The following is a 15,627-nucleotide window of genomic DNA, read 5'->3' as shown; positions in this document are numbered from 1 at the left end:
ATAGAGAGTCATTAATATCTTTGTAAATCTTAAAACATAATTCTAACAGTAGATTTGAGAGAATATTGTACAAAAAGAAATTTGGAGCACACTACTGTTTCCTATACCATTGCATTGCTGATGATGTTATTATAATAAGCACTGACTGTCATTATCTAGTTTATTATCATGTTAACTCTTTGAGTCTTGTACTTGAAATAATTCTCCAAGGAGGAGGGAGTGCTATAACCTTCTATTAATATATAAGGGCACTGGCACGAAGATAAAGGTTCCTACTGCAATGGACAGGGCAGGGCTGGATTTGCTAAATGTCTGCAATGCAGGGTCAAGAATCGAATCATTGCAATGGAAGACTGTAAGTATTCATGTGATTTAAAAATGTACATAAAATATTTTAGTTGATTTGCTCATCTTTCAACAAAAAATGCTGCATACCTCTGATATGTCAGACATTATTCCAGGCACAGGAGAGCCAGACAGAAACAAGAATGAGTCCTACCTTCAAGAGCTCACAATCAGGTGAGCAAGACAAGGACATCCCTGGTGATGCCAGTGTGCCATGTGCCACCCGGGGACAAATACACACCATGATAAAGCAGCCTTGTAGACAATGGCGAGGCAGCAAAGATGAGGAAAAGGAAACGAGAGAAGGTAAGATGAGTTCATGAGAAACTGTGAGGCCTATAACGAAGGCAGAAATTGTGTAGCTGGAAAAGAGGAGATGGACTCAAGAGTTAGGCCAAAAAGTAGAATCAACACCATCTGGAATTAACCGAAGGCTGAATGACAAGAGAGACTCCCCAAGTCTCTGTCTTGGGTGTTTGAACAGGTGGTGGTAACACTTCTGATTATAAGCCCTAAAGGAAAAAGAGAAGATTGGGGGTGAGGAAGCAGGTGGGAGGTGATGAACTGATATGTTGAATTTGAGCTGCTATCAGCGACAGGTGCCCAGTAGAGTAGAAATCAAACCTCAAATTCACATGAAAGCTGTCCTGGATATATATATGCTCTTCAATTTTATATTCAAAATGTACTTTATGAACTGTATATCAAATGCTTAGTTGTAACTGATTCCAGGAAAACATAATATTGCTATATTTTATCATTCTTATTTTTAATCTTGAGATTTGAGGGACCAAGTAAGAGACAGAATTCCAGAGGGGGCTGGGGGTAGGGAGAGAGAAAACTGCTCAAAATCTCAGAATCCTCTAAAATATGATCTCAGGCCAGGATATTTAATATTTAGGGTTTACTATAACGCTCATAATGAACAACAAAAAATAGTTCAAGCTTAAAGGATAACTGTTCATGGAAAGAAGAAGGAAGAAAGGAATAAAAGCAGGAAGGTGGTGGGGAAGGAGGGAGGGAATGAAGGAAGCAAGGCGGGGGAACAAAACAGAAGGAAATGGTTTAGCAGAGCAAAGGCCAAGGTCCAAGAGGAAGTGATTTATTAAAAATCTAGTTCAATCAAGTAACCTGAGCTTTTCCATAACCTGATGCCAGGAAAATCTTCTCATTCTTCCTTAATATTAAAGGATTATTTCTTGTATTAAAAAGATCAGTCCTTCTTTATCTTTTCATACAGTACTTCAACTGAGGCAGGCATGTGAAGAGCTGAGTCCCTGAGTCCAGGGCACTGGTGGAAAATGCAGAATGAACAAACAGGCAGCTGTGGAAAAGGACACTTTTTTTTTTTTTTGAGACAGAGTCTCCTTCTGTCACCTTAGCTGGAGTGCAGTGGCGTGATCTTGGCTCACTGCCACCTCCACCTCCTGGGTTCAAGCAATTCTCCTGCCTCAGCCTTCCGAGTAGCTCGGATTACAGGTGCACTCCACCATGCCCGGCTACTTTTTGTATTTTTAGTAGAGACGGGGCTTTGCTATGTTGGCAAGGCTGGTCTTGAACTCCTGACTTCAGGTTATCCGCCCGCTTCGGCCTCCCAAAGTACTGGGATTACAGGTATGAGCAATCACGTCTGGCAGAAAAGGACATTCTTGAAACTGACACAGAAGAGGAAAGAATGGGGAAAAGCCATGGCACATATTCAAAACTGAAAAATCAAATAAAATAACCTAGTGCTGTAGAAAGTTCTGATGAAGAGAACTAGACTTCTGCTTCCTTTGACATATTTAATTTAGATGAACATTTATATCTTGACTACAGCCTCATATAAAGGACTATGAAAGGTACTACAATTATTCTAGGAGCTGGAGAAAGGGGCTGAAGTTTTATCAGGAGATAAGAGAACCCCATTGCATGCGTGTCTGAGTGGGCTGAGAAAATTCTGGAGAAAAGTCAGGGTTGAGGTGGGAAGCCCAATGCCCCTCTGTTTTGTTCTGCCTGCTGGCATATTCGTCCAGATATTTTATAAGATACGTTTTATTGTATAGATTTAAGGTGTACAACATGTTATGATATACATATAGATAATGAAACAGTTAATATAGTGAAGCAAATTAACATATCCATCATCTTGCAGTTATTTTGTGTGTGTGTGTGGCAAGAACAGCTAAAATGTACTCACTTAGCAAGCATCCCAAATACTATATTATTATTTTGAGACATAATCTTGCTCTGTTGCCCAGGCTAAAGTGCAGTGGCGCGATCTCAGCTCACCGCAACCTCCACCTCGTGGGTTCAAGCGATTCTCCTGCCTCAGCCTCCGGAGTGGAGACTCTGAAGTGGCTGGGATTACAGGCACACACCACCATGCCTGGCTAATTTTTGTATTTTTAGTAGAGACAGGGTTTCACCATGTTGGCCAGGTTGGTCTCAAACCTGACCTCAAGTGATTCGAGGCCTCAGTCTCTGAAAGTGCCGGGATTACAGGTGTAAGCCACCACGCCCAGCCCTTAAATACTGTATTATTAACTATAGTCCTCATGTTGCAAGTTACATCTCTAGACTTGTTCATCCTACATATCACTACTTTGTATCCTTCTAGTCTAGATATTGTCACCTCAATCAAACGTGACAAGTTCGGAATGGCAAAGAAGTGGGTGTCTGACCGGCTGCTCATCTGGCTGCCTTTCATTAGCCCACTCCCTTTCTCTCACAAACTCTTAACGGGACAAAGTTCAGGAGGTATTAAGCAACAAGGTGCCTTTAGCCAGGGTTTGGAAACACACAAAGAAATCTTGAATTGCTGGTTCCAATTCTAACCAGAGTATGAAAAAAGTTAAATGATGTTTAAATTAAAGCACTGAGTGGCCAGCACACTTATAGCTATTATAGGAGAAAACAGTCAATATTCCAAGAATGGTGCCAGAGTAAAATGGAAATCATATGAGTTTTTATTATATACTTGTCAGGCTTATTATAAGGTGGTATATTCAATTTAAAAGCTGCCTATCAGTTATAAAACTATATGCAAAAAATTTTAAGGATTTGTATACTCTAGCTTAAGAGGTAGAGAATGCATGCAGTAGATAGTGCCAAAGAGACCTTTGGGACTGTCTAAAAGAATATCATTAATTTTTACAGTGTACTTCCATTTCTGGAGCAGTTCCAGCATTGGCTTTCTATAAAAATCATTTCAAGTTTAGAATTATGCTATTTGCTTGCAGCAACATCACAGGAGCAGTAGTGCGCCATATGTTGCTACTTAGCAACTTAGTCTATAAGTCCCAAAGCATGTACTGATTTGAAAATTGAACAGGAATTATAATTGTTGAGTGATGCTATGAGGCAAGTTGTCTCGGATTACTAAACTATGCAGATGTTTGATGTTATGTAGGAAAAGGAAAAAACTATTTTTTTTCCCCTGCAGGATGACTAAAATCTTTATGGTTGCCTAAAGGGGTAAATTGATTAAAATTCCCTAAAAGAATACCAGGTAATGAATTCTTGAACATATCATATTATAGTAAACAAAAGGAATGTTAAGTGTAAAATTTAGCTAAGGCCATTCAACTTATGTAATTTGTGAAGTTTATTTTTCTCCAGAGTATGTATTATCTTACACTAGTCTAAATTTTAAAACAGCACATTCTAAAAACATTTTCATATATGCTACATTATTTTTTTAAGTGTTGATTTCTGGCTCACAAGCCTGCCCAATCTTTAAAAAGCACAAAAGTATTTGGGGCTCTTCTTTACAAATTATCACTGGTATTCAAAACATTCTTAGTAACTCCTGACTGACATATGAAGAAAAACAATGTTAGTTGTTTGATTTCGGTAAGGGCTTAATATTATGCATCGCAGTTAAATTTAAAATCTAAGGAGCCAAGTCATTATAATGTATATGTTCTGAATTTCCAATCCTTTATCCAAAACTCTTTAAGACGGACATAATGATTCTCTAAGAGGGAGCAGCTGCTTTATAACAGCCATCATTTATTGAGTTTGTGTTTCTACTGTTTCAAACAAATTCAATTAGCCCTTACACTTCAAAACCCTAAAGGCACCAAAGAGATGATACCAGGTTGCTTTAATCTAATAGTAATACTAAACTTGTCAGTACAGTTTTGGGATTGATGGTTAGAAGAAAATTAATAGTAACATTTTTCATTTTTTAATCAAACAGTCCTATTCAGAACTACCCATGGATCTTGGAGTCTACTTAGCCAAATGAATTCAGTTGAGGAAGAATTCTAAATACAAAGCTCAGCCTTCCAAAGGTATTCTTAGAGTGATCAGCTCAGTTGAGTGCAAGGCAACGTAGTCAGTATCTTTGAACTTCATGATGACCTTTTCAGCTGAACAATACAGTGTAGTTTCCAGAATATCTGCCAGAGAAGGCAGTAATCCTAATGACTTCTAAATGCAAAGTTCAGGGAGATGCAGGCCTGCCTCTGTTTTGAGTTAAGTATGAGACATTTTGGTCACAGAGTGCATCCTTAACATATACATTAGATTTAATTCACTGACAACCTTAATGAAGAAAAAGAAGTTTTATGCTTCCTCCCAACCCCATTCCCCAACCCCTCCCAGTTACTAAATCTATATGTGTGGATATGTAGGCATTGAACATTACTAAGAGTTTATTTTAGAATTACTAACATATGAAATTCCAATCTACCATGGTTTTTGCCATTCTAGAAAAAACATGTTTGTGTCAACAAAATGCTCCTGTGAACTGTTCCTTGCTTTCACTTATTCACTTATTTTTGCTTACAATGTTCTCATATTTTACGTTATACTGGTATCCAAGGGCAGTTATAATTTGGCTTTAAATGTTCCGCTGAATTAAAGGACCTGGTCTTAAGTATCTAAAAATAAATAGTCAAACATTTACTTTTATAAATGTAACCATTTACATTCTCATTGGACTTTTGTTGTCATTTCTCATGATTAAATACCTTGTCAACTATTCCCAGTGAAATGTATACAAAGGTGCCCTTGAAAGGTTTCAATCATATCATGTTTTTTGGCCTGAAAGCTCCTCCCCAGCTCCCACTCCTTACCTCCCCAGGAGACCGTGAAAGCAGCCTTCTAGCCCCACCGGCCATGGGATTTGGGTCACCAATGTTATATCTTGTTGAAAATGGCTCCAACCATTGATAATTAAAGCTATTTGTGACACGTGTAGCTTATAATGATTAAATCGTCTACAGTCAGAAGCACAAATAACCTGCACCTGTAAAGACTTTATTTCCTAAAGGTAAAACAACTGTTTAGGAAACATCATGCTGGCAAAACAGCTGCTTGCCGTTCTGGAGAGGAAACAAGGTAGTATCTTTCAACAAATGCCAACTCTGGCGTTTTATCAGTTCTATCTCATTAACTGGAAACAAGGCTTAAATGCTTTGTTTATAAATTATGATTATTCCTGATTGCGGCAGTTACTGATAGTGCTACTCATTTGCAATGCAACTCTTTGAATTTGTTTAATTACAATTTGAAACAAGGCAGAGAAGATTAATTAACCCACCTGGCTGGCTGGCACATAGTCCTGGCTCGGCTCTGTCATGCTCATATACATGTTCTCACCGTCAAACTGCGAATGAAATAATAGTAAACATTCAGCAATCTTGACTGCGGGTATGTTTGGTTTTTATTTGTTTTGTTTTGTTTTTTAACCATCAAACTGGAAAACAGTAGCCATAAAAAAATACTGCGGCTGGGACTACGGAAAATGTGTCACAGCAAGCGAGCCACATCTTTTTTTGATGTTTCTGTTGTCATCCTTACTGACCCTGGATGTCAGTGATTTGGAGTAATTAGTGCTCTAGTAATTACAGCAAGCAAGCAAGAAATGAATGGTTTCCTTTCATCTGCAATCTGTTTTAAAACAAAATGGCTCATTTTGCACGCCATGTATACATATTGCAGTTCAGTTGTAATGAAGTATTAAATGAATGGCATGATTTCTGAAAGAAAAGAATAACGAAAAATACACGAAGGCACAGCTCGGTGCATTCTGAGTTTAGCTCTCAAAAAAGAAAAAGTGCGGAGTTTTCATAATAGACTAAAACTGGCATCATCATAATAGCCTTCTGATTAAGAAAAATTTAACTTTATAATAATATTTGAAAAGAGCATGTGCCCCTTTAACCATGGCTAAGGATGATAATAACAATAAATAACAATAAAAATACACAGGCACAATGAAATACTCCTTTTTGAAATATTTCAGATATCGAATTCATGTATTAAAAATGCATAGAAATTCATACACAAATTTTCAAGTTAGGAAAAGGATGGAAGAAAGAAATTCGCAGGGGCAGCACAATTGGAGAACTCTCAAATAGTTCAAGCAACAACAACAATAACAACAACAAAATACTTTTCATTATTTGGGGTTTTGAAAGTAGTTATCACTCTATTCAGACTTAATCCTCAGTGATTTTTAGTCACTTGATAGATGAGCAAAGCATTTCTCTTTTAGTTAGAGGAAGAATTTTTCCAAGGTAATAATCAAATGGATGAACACGGTAACTTCACAGAGCTGGGTCTGAATATACTTTCATTGGTGGACTAATTTCAGACATGGGGAATTGAAAGTCTGAATAATTACTTTTTGAAACAGAATAGTGTTATTGATAGTGGTGCAAACCATGGTATTATGGACATACTTTATATACTATGAAAAAATGGTGTTATATAAGAACATAAAAATATTGTACTATAGACATCTCATTCCACCACCTATGAACTGCTAGCAGAGGAAGGTTATACCAACATGAGGGTCGCTCCACAGCCTCTAAACTGTAATCGCCAGAGTGGGTGCCCTGAAAATTCACATCAACATAAGCTGTAAATAAAGACCTCCCTAAAGACATGGAAGCACTCACGAGACTAAGCTCAGAGAATCAAAGGATTTCTTCACACATCACCCTGTAAATACATTTCACATTATGTGAACGACTTATCTAAACAGAATGAAATGACTTATTGAAAGATGTGGCTGTTAGAGCAAATAAAAAATAATACAACTGGAAAAAGAAGAGCTGGGTGTTTTTGCTGCTCTGTCAACTGGCTCATGAGCCTGGAGTTCAAGTGACTTACCCCAGGTTGCTTTTCCATTGAACGGGTGAACTCTTTTTTTTTTTTTTTTTTTTTTTTTGAGATGGAGTTTCGCTCTGTCACCCAGGCTGAGTGCAATGGCACGATCACAGCTCACTGCAGCCTCCGCCTCCCAGGTTCAAGTGATTCTCCTGCCTCAGCCTCCCGAGTAGCTGGGACTACAGGCGCCCACCACCACACCCAGCTAATTTTTGTATTTTTAGTAGAGGCAGGGTCTCGAACTCTTGACCTCATCCTCTCAAAGCCTGCCTCAGCCTCCCAAAGTGCTGGGATTTCAGGCATGAGCCACCGTGCTTGGCTGAACAGGTGAACTCTTTCAACCCAAAGATAGGCCAGCCCCAACCAATCTGCCTGTTACTCCTAACAACTCAAGACCTAACAAAGAGCCTCACTGCGCATTTCTTCATCTCCACCCACTGTTGGAGTACACTGGTTTGTTTGCAAATGTTTTTCATGTTAAGGTGCCAAGGAACCATTTAAAATATGGACAGTTTCTCTGACTGTAACAAACTAAACTGAAGAAGTGGAGTGAACCAAATACTCCACTGCCTGTGCATATTCTATAAATGTGTTACTTTCTATTTCATCTTCTCTAACTCATTTTCTAAATCTGGTGTTGTTCTCAAGCCAGCTAAAGGCTTTGAAGTTTTGGGTTGAGTCTATGCAACATGTACGCTAATTGAGTACATTCATTGTTACTGCTCTTGATGAAGACTCTTTCCTCAAGAAGTACCAATACTTAGGTAATATTGAGCCAAGACTAAAACAGCATTTTATCATAAAAGATATGTGGCTACAGGCATTATAACTATATTTTTAAGTACATTTTATGTTCCTGCCACCTGTATCTTTACATGTATTAACTGATTTAAGCACGACAAAACCAAGAGTTAGGTATTATTATTACCTACATTTTACAAAAGAAGATACAAAGGCGCAGATAAGCTAGATGCTTCAAGCTACACAGCTTGTGAGAGGTAGGGCTGGGATGAAAACCCAGGCCCCCTGGCTTTTTAGCCACCCATGCACTTCACCACCAGAACATATCAATATATTTTGAATCATAATGATAAGTTAGCTATCAATTCTGAAAATAACATCAAAAAATTATCAAAGCAGAGTGATGACATTATCTCAATGACACTGGTATATTATCCAGAATTTGTGGTATTGTAAGAATTTTTTTAAGTGTCGTGAGGAGCTGTCAGCCTAGTATTTGGCCTGGCAGAAAACCAAGAGAGGGAATGATGGTTAATTCTACAGGTCAACTTGACTAGGCCATAGGCTGCCCAGATATTGGGTCAAACATTCTTCTGGGTGTGTCCATGTGGGTGTTTCTGAGCGAGATTAACATGTGAATTGATAGACTGGGTAAAGTAGATTGCTCTCCTCAAGGTGGGTGGGCCTCAGCCAATCAGTTGAAGGCTTGACTGGAACAGTAAGAGCTGACTAGAGTAAATGAATTCCTCCTGCCTCACTGTTGAGCTGAGACATCATCAGTCTTTCACTGTTTTGGGGCATGACTTGAAATAACACTGGCTCTTGTTGGACCTCAAACTTGCCAGCTTTTGGTCTGGAACTACACCATCAGTTCTCCTGGCTCTCCAGCTTGCTAACTGCAGGTCTTGGGACATCTGAGCATCCATAATCATGTCAGCCAATTCCTTATACTGAATCTCTTTTGATAGATAGAAGATAGATAGATAGATAGATAGATAGACAGATACACAGATCATCTATCCATCCATCCAGTTGGTTTTGTTTCTCTGGAGCACCCTAATACAGGTGGCTTTTAAAAATTACTATCAGGATATTCAGAACTCCTCCAAAAGTGTATTTCTGGGGAGCCTACAATATACAAATGTATTTATTTCATGCTATCACTTGCTTTCTAGAGGAGAAGAGCCATGTTGATTTTGCTATGAGACTCTCTGCTCTCAGTTCCTATCACACCCACTTCCTGTGTTCCAGTGCATCCCACACACATAATCACCCCTCTTTGTCCAGAATGCCTTCCTTCCCTTTTACTTGTTGCAGGGTTTTGTAGACTCCTCACCTCCCCTTAGTGAGGGCTGGGCTGTCTGCAGGCTCTGGGCTCCCCTAGGCAGCCCTCTGTTTCGGGGCAGGTTTTGTTGGGGGAATTGATTCCACTAGACTGTGAGCCACCAGATGGAATGGTGCATACCTTCCTTATCTTTAGTGCTTCTGTGGTTTAGGGCTGGCACATAATAGGTCTTTGGAAATGTTTATTGCCTAAATAACAAAAACTGAAACATATTTGCTGGATTAAATATATTATCTTGCTAGAGAAGGTGATGACTTGAGAAGAGGACGAATTTCAGCTTTCAGAGAATGGTTTGATGGCTTTTTAAGGCAGTTGACTCAAAGTCTTGACAGTGGATTAAAACTGATATAGGCACGGACGCCCTTAAAGAGAACAACAACGACCACCACAACAAAAAAGAATAAAAAGAACATCCTGGTTAACACGGTGAAACCCCGTCTCTACTAAAAACACAAAAAATTAGCCGGGCGCAGTGGCGGGCGCCTGTAGTCCCAGCTACTCGGGGGGCTGAGGCAGGAGAATGGCGTGAACCCGGGAGGCGGAGCTTGCAGTGAGCCGAGATAGCGCCACTGCACTCCGGGCTGGGCGAAAGAGCGAGACCCCGTCTCAAAATAAAACAAACAAACAAAAAGAATAAAAAGAAAAGAAAGTACAGAAATGGCCAGGACACCATTACTCAAATGTTAGATTCGGTTCTTCCTCAGGATTTTTTTTAAATAAAATTTTATTTAATATAAAACATATAGACTGGCCAGGAATCAAGAGACCCGGCTATAAATAAAATGTGTATGCCCTCTCTCCAGAGAATCTTGAGCTGCCAAATAAAAATGTGTATGTGTATCAGAATAGGCATAGTCATTCCCACTGTGGTTGAAATCTCGTGGTTGGACACACTCCTGGGCCCAGGTGAGAAGAGTAAGCCAAGATCCCAGCACTCACAGGACCTTTCCCACCCCACCCTATCAGGTTAATATTATCACTGCAGTGTCACAGCTCCGTCCAATCACACCCTGACCAGGAGCTGGTTCCAGGGTTCTCAGCAGGCCTCCTGCTGACCCAACAATCTTAGAAAGCACCCCATGCCATGGGCTTGTGGACAGTTGTCACTTGAAGTAGAATTATAGCTCTTGGTCTTAGAAGTGTGCTTGTAGAATGATGCCTGAAACCATCACATCAGAATCTCTCATGTCATGACTGAATAAATGACTTTGTATTGCTTATAAGGTCCATCTGGGGATAGAACTAAGGTCTCGATTCTTAGTAGAAGAGTTTTCCACTACGACATACTGCTTTTTACTCCAACACTCATAAAAAATGAGGAACCAGACTCTGACTACAGCTTTATACTTCATCTCCATAAGAAGTGGGAAAAGACTCAATGGCTATTTGTAGCTGGTGTGTGTGTGTGTGTGTGTGTGTGTGTGTGTGCACCCTACAGACCTGAAGGCACAGCATTCACATTACCACATTCTAATGACCCCACTTCACTCTACCTGTATTACAGATTAGATGAGCATTATTAGTAATTATCGCAATAAAATTGTAGTTATTAAACATAACTAACTGCATTTCCTTAGTCCATATGCTCATCACAGTTATTATTCTTAGAAGTCAACTGAATTTAGGCATCATAACTTTTCAAAATATATCTAAGCATACTAGGGTTTTAAATTTCCATGTATTCTCAATTTAAAACCTGAAGCAAAGTTTGAAAGAATAAATAGGCTGATTTATTTAAATCTAAATGTAAATGGCATCAACCCAGGATCAGCCTTCCTGACCAAGCGCTTTTAGACTCTTTATTGTGTTTTTATTTCAAAGCACCAGAGGATGCAATCATATAAAAAGTCATTTATAATCTTCTACTTCAGTTTTTTGAAATTGTTTTTAGAGGATATTAACCAAACCCATAATCCCAAAGAGCTTTCAAACTAGGTAGTTATTATTTCTTCTATTTAAAAATTGAAAGGAGAAATCTAGCAATATCTGAACATAGTGAATGACGAGCAAAAATTGGCGATATTAGGCTCCCAAAACCACAAAGACAAGAAAAGTCAAAAATAGAATGTGAAGTGTAAATCAGTCATTGGCACTGGTACAGAAAATGGGAACATTTTAGGGAAGCCATTAAAAGAAAATCAGAAAACTGCTGCTGAGGGGGAAAAACAGCCTCATGGAATTCATGAAACAGTACCACATTGTATTGCCTATAAAGGGAAAAAGCTTACATTTCTGGGTGTTTTCTGAAAGAGTATTTGATACTTTGATGTTTGAAAAGAAGGGCTAAAAATGGAAATGTTTATAACAGGGGGTCAATTTGACATTTCTTAGACAATGCGTTATAATAAATCATTTTTAGAGAGGCGAATATCCCCAAAATAAAATTTCCATTTTTGTATTCCTTGGCCCAGTATAAGATTACGAGTCTTTTTTTTTTTTTTTTTTTTTGTAACAGAAGAAATAAGTTTGGGCAATGAAGACTTTGCTGTTTCCTAGAAGCAAAGCATTTTGAAAGTTAAGCATCAAATGTAGGGTGATAATATGCATAGTTGTAATGCTGTTCCCATGCACAGTCACACAGATCCAGTGAAAACTGAGCAAAGCTAACCCCCGCACTTACTGCACATCCTCACCAGTCTCAAGGGAAGATGTCAGGAGGCACTGGAGAAGGAAGAGGTGTCTGTTTATCACCTAGTGTCAAGGCTGAACCTGTTGATGATACAAGTCTTAAGTCAGTCTGCCTCCATGCTAAGCCCAGCTGAATGAAACTGGTTCTGAGCACAGCACAGCTGCAGACATGGATCACACTGAAAGGAAAGAGACCAGACTGAGCCGAGGCTATCAACACCCAAAGAAAAGAAGGCGGAGTTACTCTGCTAGTGCTTTTTATGGATGTGCATTCCAACTCAGGTGCACACAGAGCTGAACTAGGGAAGAGCAGTCCCTCTTGGTTGGGCTCCTGTCACTTGAACTTGAGTGGTAAACACTCAACTACAGATCTGAATGGTATGGAGAGGAAGAATGGCCCGGGCACAGTGCAGCTGCTTGGAAGACTTGGCCATGGGTGGGCAAAAGATAGTGCTAGACCCACAACTTAGAAGCTGGACTCTACTTTGGGGCTGAGTTTGTATTCTCATTTTTGTCCCAGTGATATACTTATTTGGAGGAATATTAGATATTCTTTTTGTTAACTGTGAAAGCTGAAATTTTCAATGACAATAATACTATGCATTTATCCTAAACCTGTGGCTCGATGGCATGAATCTCAAGAGAGAAACACGACAGTTTCCCTGTGCTGTTAAGGGTAAGGCTACAATGCAATGTTTTTCATTGTTGTGTTTTTGGTTTTTGGTTTTTTGTTTTTTTTTAACCAAATACACCAAAAGTATGTTTCAAGTTATTCTTTTTTTTTTTTTTTTTAGATGGAGTCTCGCTCTGTCGCCCAGGCTGGAGTGCAGTGGTGCGATCTCGGCTCACTGCAAGCTCCACCTCCTGGGTTCATGCCATTCTCCTGCCTCAGCCTCTCGAGTAGCTGGGACTACAGGTGCCCGCCACCATGCCCGGCTAATTTTTTGTGTTTTTAGTAGAGACGGGGTTTCACCGTGTTAGCCAGGATGGTCTCGATCTCCTGACCTCGTGATCTGCCCTCCTCAGCCTCCCAAAGTGCTGGGATTACAGGAGTGAGCCACCCCGCCCAGCCAAGTTATTCTTTTAATTAGTATTAAGTAGTCACCTAGTAAGCTCTACAAGTAAGATAATGATGCCACAGTGGTTCAAACCAGTTTGAACTTCTTCCTTTGGAGGCCCTCTCTAATTTCACTAAACATATGAAGCCATTTAATTTTTGTAATAATCCTGTCATATTATTACTCTTATTTTATAGATGACAAAACACCAGGGAGTCCAGTAACTTGTCTGTGATGGATCCAGTTACATGCTCCCCAGATTTGCTCAGCCTGCCTGACCCTCAGGCCTCTGACCTTTGCTTCCAGGAACAGCTGACACTGTTCCCATGTAGCCTCCAGAGGCACCACTTCCATTGCCACCACAGCTACAAACCAAGGTGTCCCCAAGCACAGCAGCAATTTATATAGAGAAGCTTTGCACCTGGCTGGAGCTGAGGAGGTTTTGGGTAACATACTCTGAGAGTGCAGGGAAATTTCCTATTGTCCCATGGAAGGACTGGCTCATAATATCCTCTGTAGCACCTCTATGTCCCTCATGCCCAGCAACCAGCGATGAGTTGTTGCAAAGCTATGGCCACTTGGAAGTACACACCTTATGTTTTCTTCTCCATGCCTCCCTGCCTTGCTTACTTTCCCCTCACTCTGGCTTCCCTGGGCTTACATTCCCAGCATTAACATTCAAGCTTTCACTGAAGGCTCTGCTTTCTGGGAAACTGGACTAAAATAGTGCCCAATGCTACCAGTTAGTAAGTGACAACACTCTTAACTGCAATGCTATACTAATCTCACCCCATCTTTGATCTGCTTTCATTATATTAAAGAGTCATTGATTCTATTTTAATTCCCTATGCAAAGACAGAAACAAACTTATGGAATAGTGATAAATAGAAGAAACAAGAATTGCCTATATCATGAAAGCATTACTCCATTTGAAAGAAAAAAATGCAAGTTTCTAGAAAACTTCATTAACCCTAAACTTTCAGTACCAAGCAATCCATTTTCATTAAATATTGTTTAAGAAAAGAATATGTGGATGAAAGCCTAACTATAAACCACTCTGGTGAATTTAATGAAAATAAGTTTAATAAAATGAAAATATGGATTTTACAAAAAGGCCTCCACGGGGTGTCTGATATCAGAAAATGAGGAGCAAAGACTTTGGCTTCTTTGTAGGAGCCTTCTTTTTTGAATGAATTCCCAAGTAATTTCTGAAATTCTGTAATGATTAAAGCTGTAAAACTAGACCTATAGTTGAAATTCAGCACAGTTTCAAATGATGGGTTCAGAACATTCCTCTGACTTTTCATGTTTTAGACAAATTTTTTTCCAAAGCCGTCTATGAAGGAAACAATTTGAGAAGTGCATTCAAACTTGCTGCCGAAACTCACTTATTTCCACATCATATCAGCTCTCACCTCATTACCACAGTACCTAAATTCAACGTAGATGTGGAATGAAAAGTATGAAAGTAATTACTTTTGGGGGGTTGGACTTTTATTGCTGGTATTTCTTTTTAAGCACAGAGAATGTTTTTCAGTATCTGATAGATGCATAGAGAAAAAAGTAAGAATATTTTTCTACACATATCTGGTTTGGAAGAGTATACTCAGTTCTGGGAACCTCAAAACAAAACAAAATTAAGACTAGTAAGTCAAGGCATTGGAAAGGTTATGGGAATAGAATGACAGATGTATTAAAAAGAACGACAGAGAAGTTGTATTTAGTTGACCATTGAGTGAGTTGAAACGGTAAAACTTTTTTTAAAAACCAAGGACAAACAATTCTTGAATATTTTGAGATTAAAAGTGGTAGTATCAAATAAAAATAAAATACGAATAAGAAGGTACAGGGTTATTAAGATGGAGAGTCTCACTTCCCTATTATTATTACTCAGACAAATTACACTGTGACTAAGTACAACAATTAAGTGACAGAAATAGACTTTTGGTGATTAAACTCTCCCGGGGTAAGACAGGTGTGGAATGGTATTTTGGTATGTTCAGGCAAACCTGACCAATTCGAAACACATGAAGGTCAGTCTAGAACTACTCCATTTTTTAAGAGATATTTGACATTTAGTTTTTCAGACTGCAGAGTTTCTGTTTTCTAAATGAAAACATGTCATTTTAAATAGCTGGATTAAATGGCAAATCCTTCAGGACACTGAGTATGAGTACGGATTTGTCCATTGTGAACTGAAGCAAAGCTCTGTTAACGTATCTTTTTCATTTTAAGGAATCTGAGAAGTCTTTCAATCCATCATTATATCCAGAGTATAATGTTTTATTTTTTACATCTTCAAGTACTACATAGTTATAGTCATTATTGCCTAGTTGCCTTTGATAAAACCTCATGATCTCATGTAACTTTCCCTGCTGATTTATCTAAATTTTTATGAAGATTATA

The 15,627-nt window shown here is 38.9% G+C and overlaps 1 protein-coding gene across 2 annotated transcripts in view; it reads right to left on the bottom strand.

Moving 5' to 3' along the window:
- TOX (thymocyte selection associated high mobility group box) overlaps window positions 1-15,627 on the bottom strand; it is a 308,486-nt gene that overhangs the window by 142,768 nt on the left and 150,091 nt on the right. The window contains exon 2 of one of the 2 annotated variants that reach the window (XM_032759710.2): window positions 5,876-5,941. The exons of the other annotated variant lie outside the window; for it this stretch is intronic. Coding sequence (XP_032615601.1) covers window positions 5,876-5,941 — 66 coding nt within the window. The remainder of the gene's footprint in view (window positions 1-5,875; window positions 5,942-15,627) is intronic. 2 annotated transcript variants of the gene reach the window in all.

The sequence above is a fragment of the Hylobates moloch genome, unplaced genomic scaffold (genome assembly GCF_009828535.3).
Source record: "Hylobates moloch isolate HMO894 unplaced genomic scaffold, HMol_V3 SCAFFOLD_9, whole genome shotgun sequence".
Taxonomy (NCBI): Eukaryota; Metazoa; Chordata; class Mammalia; order Primates; family Hylobatidae; genus Hylobates; species Hylobates moloch.
This window is presented reverse-complemented; position numbering and strand designations above follow the sequence as displayed.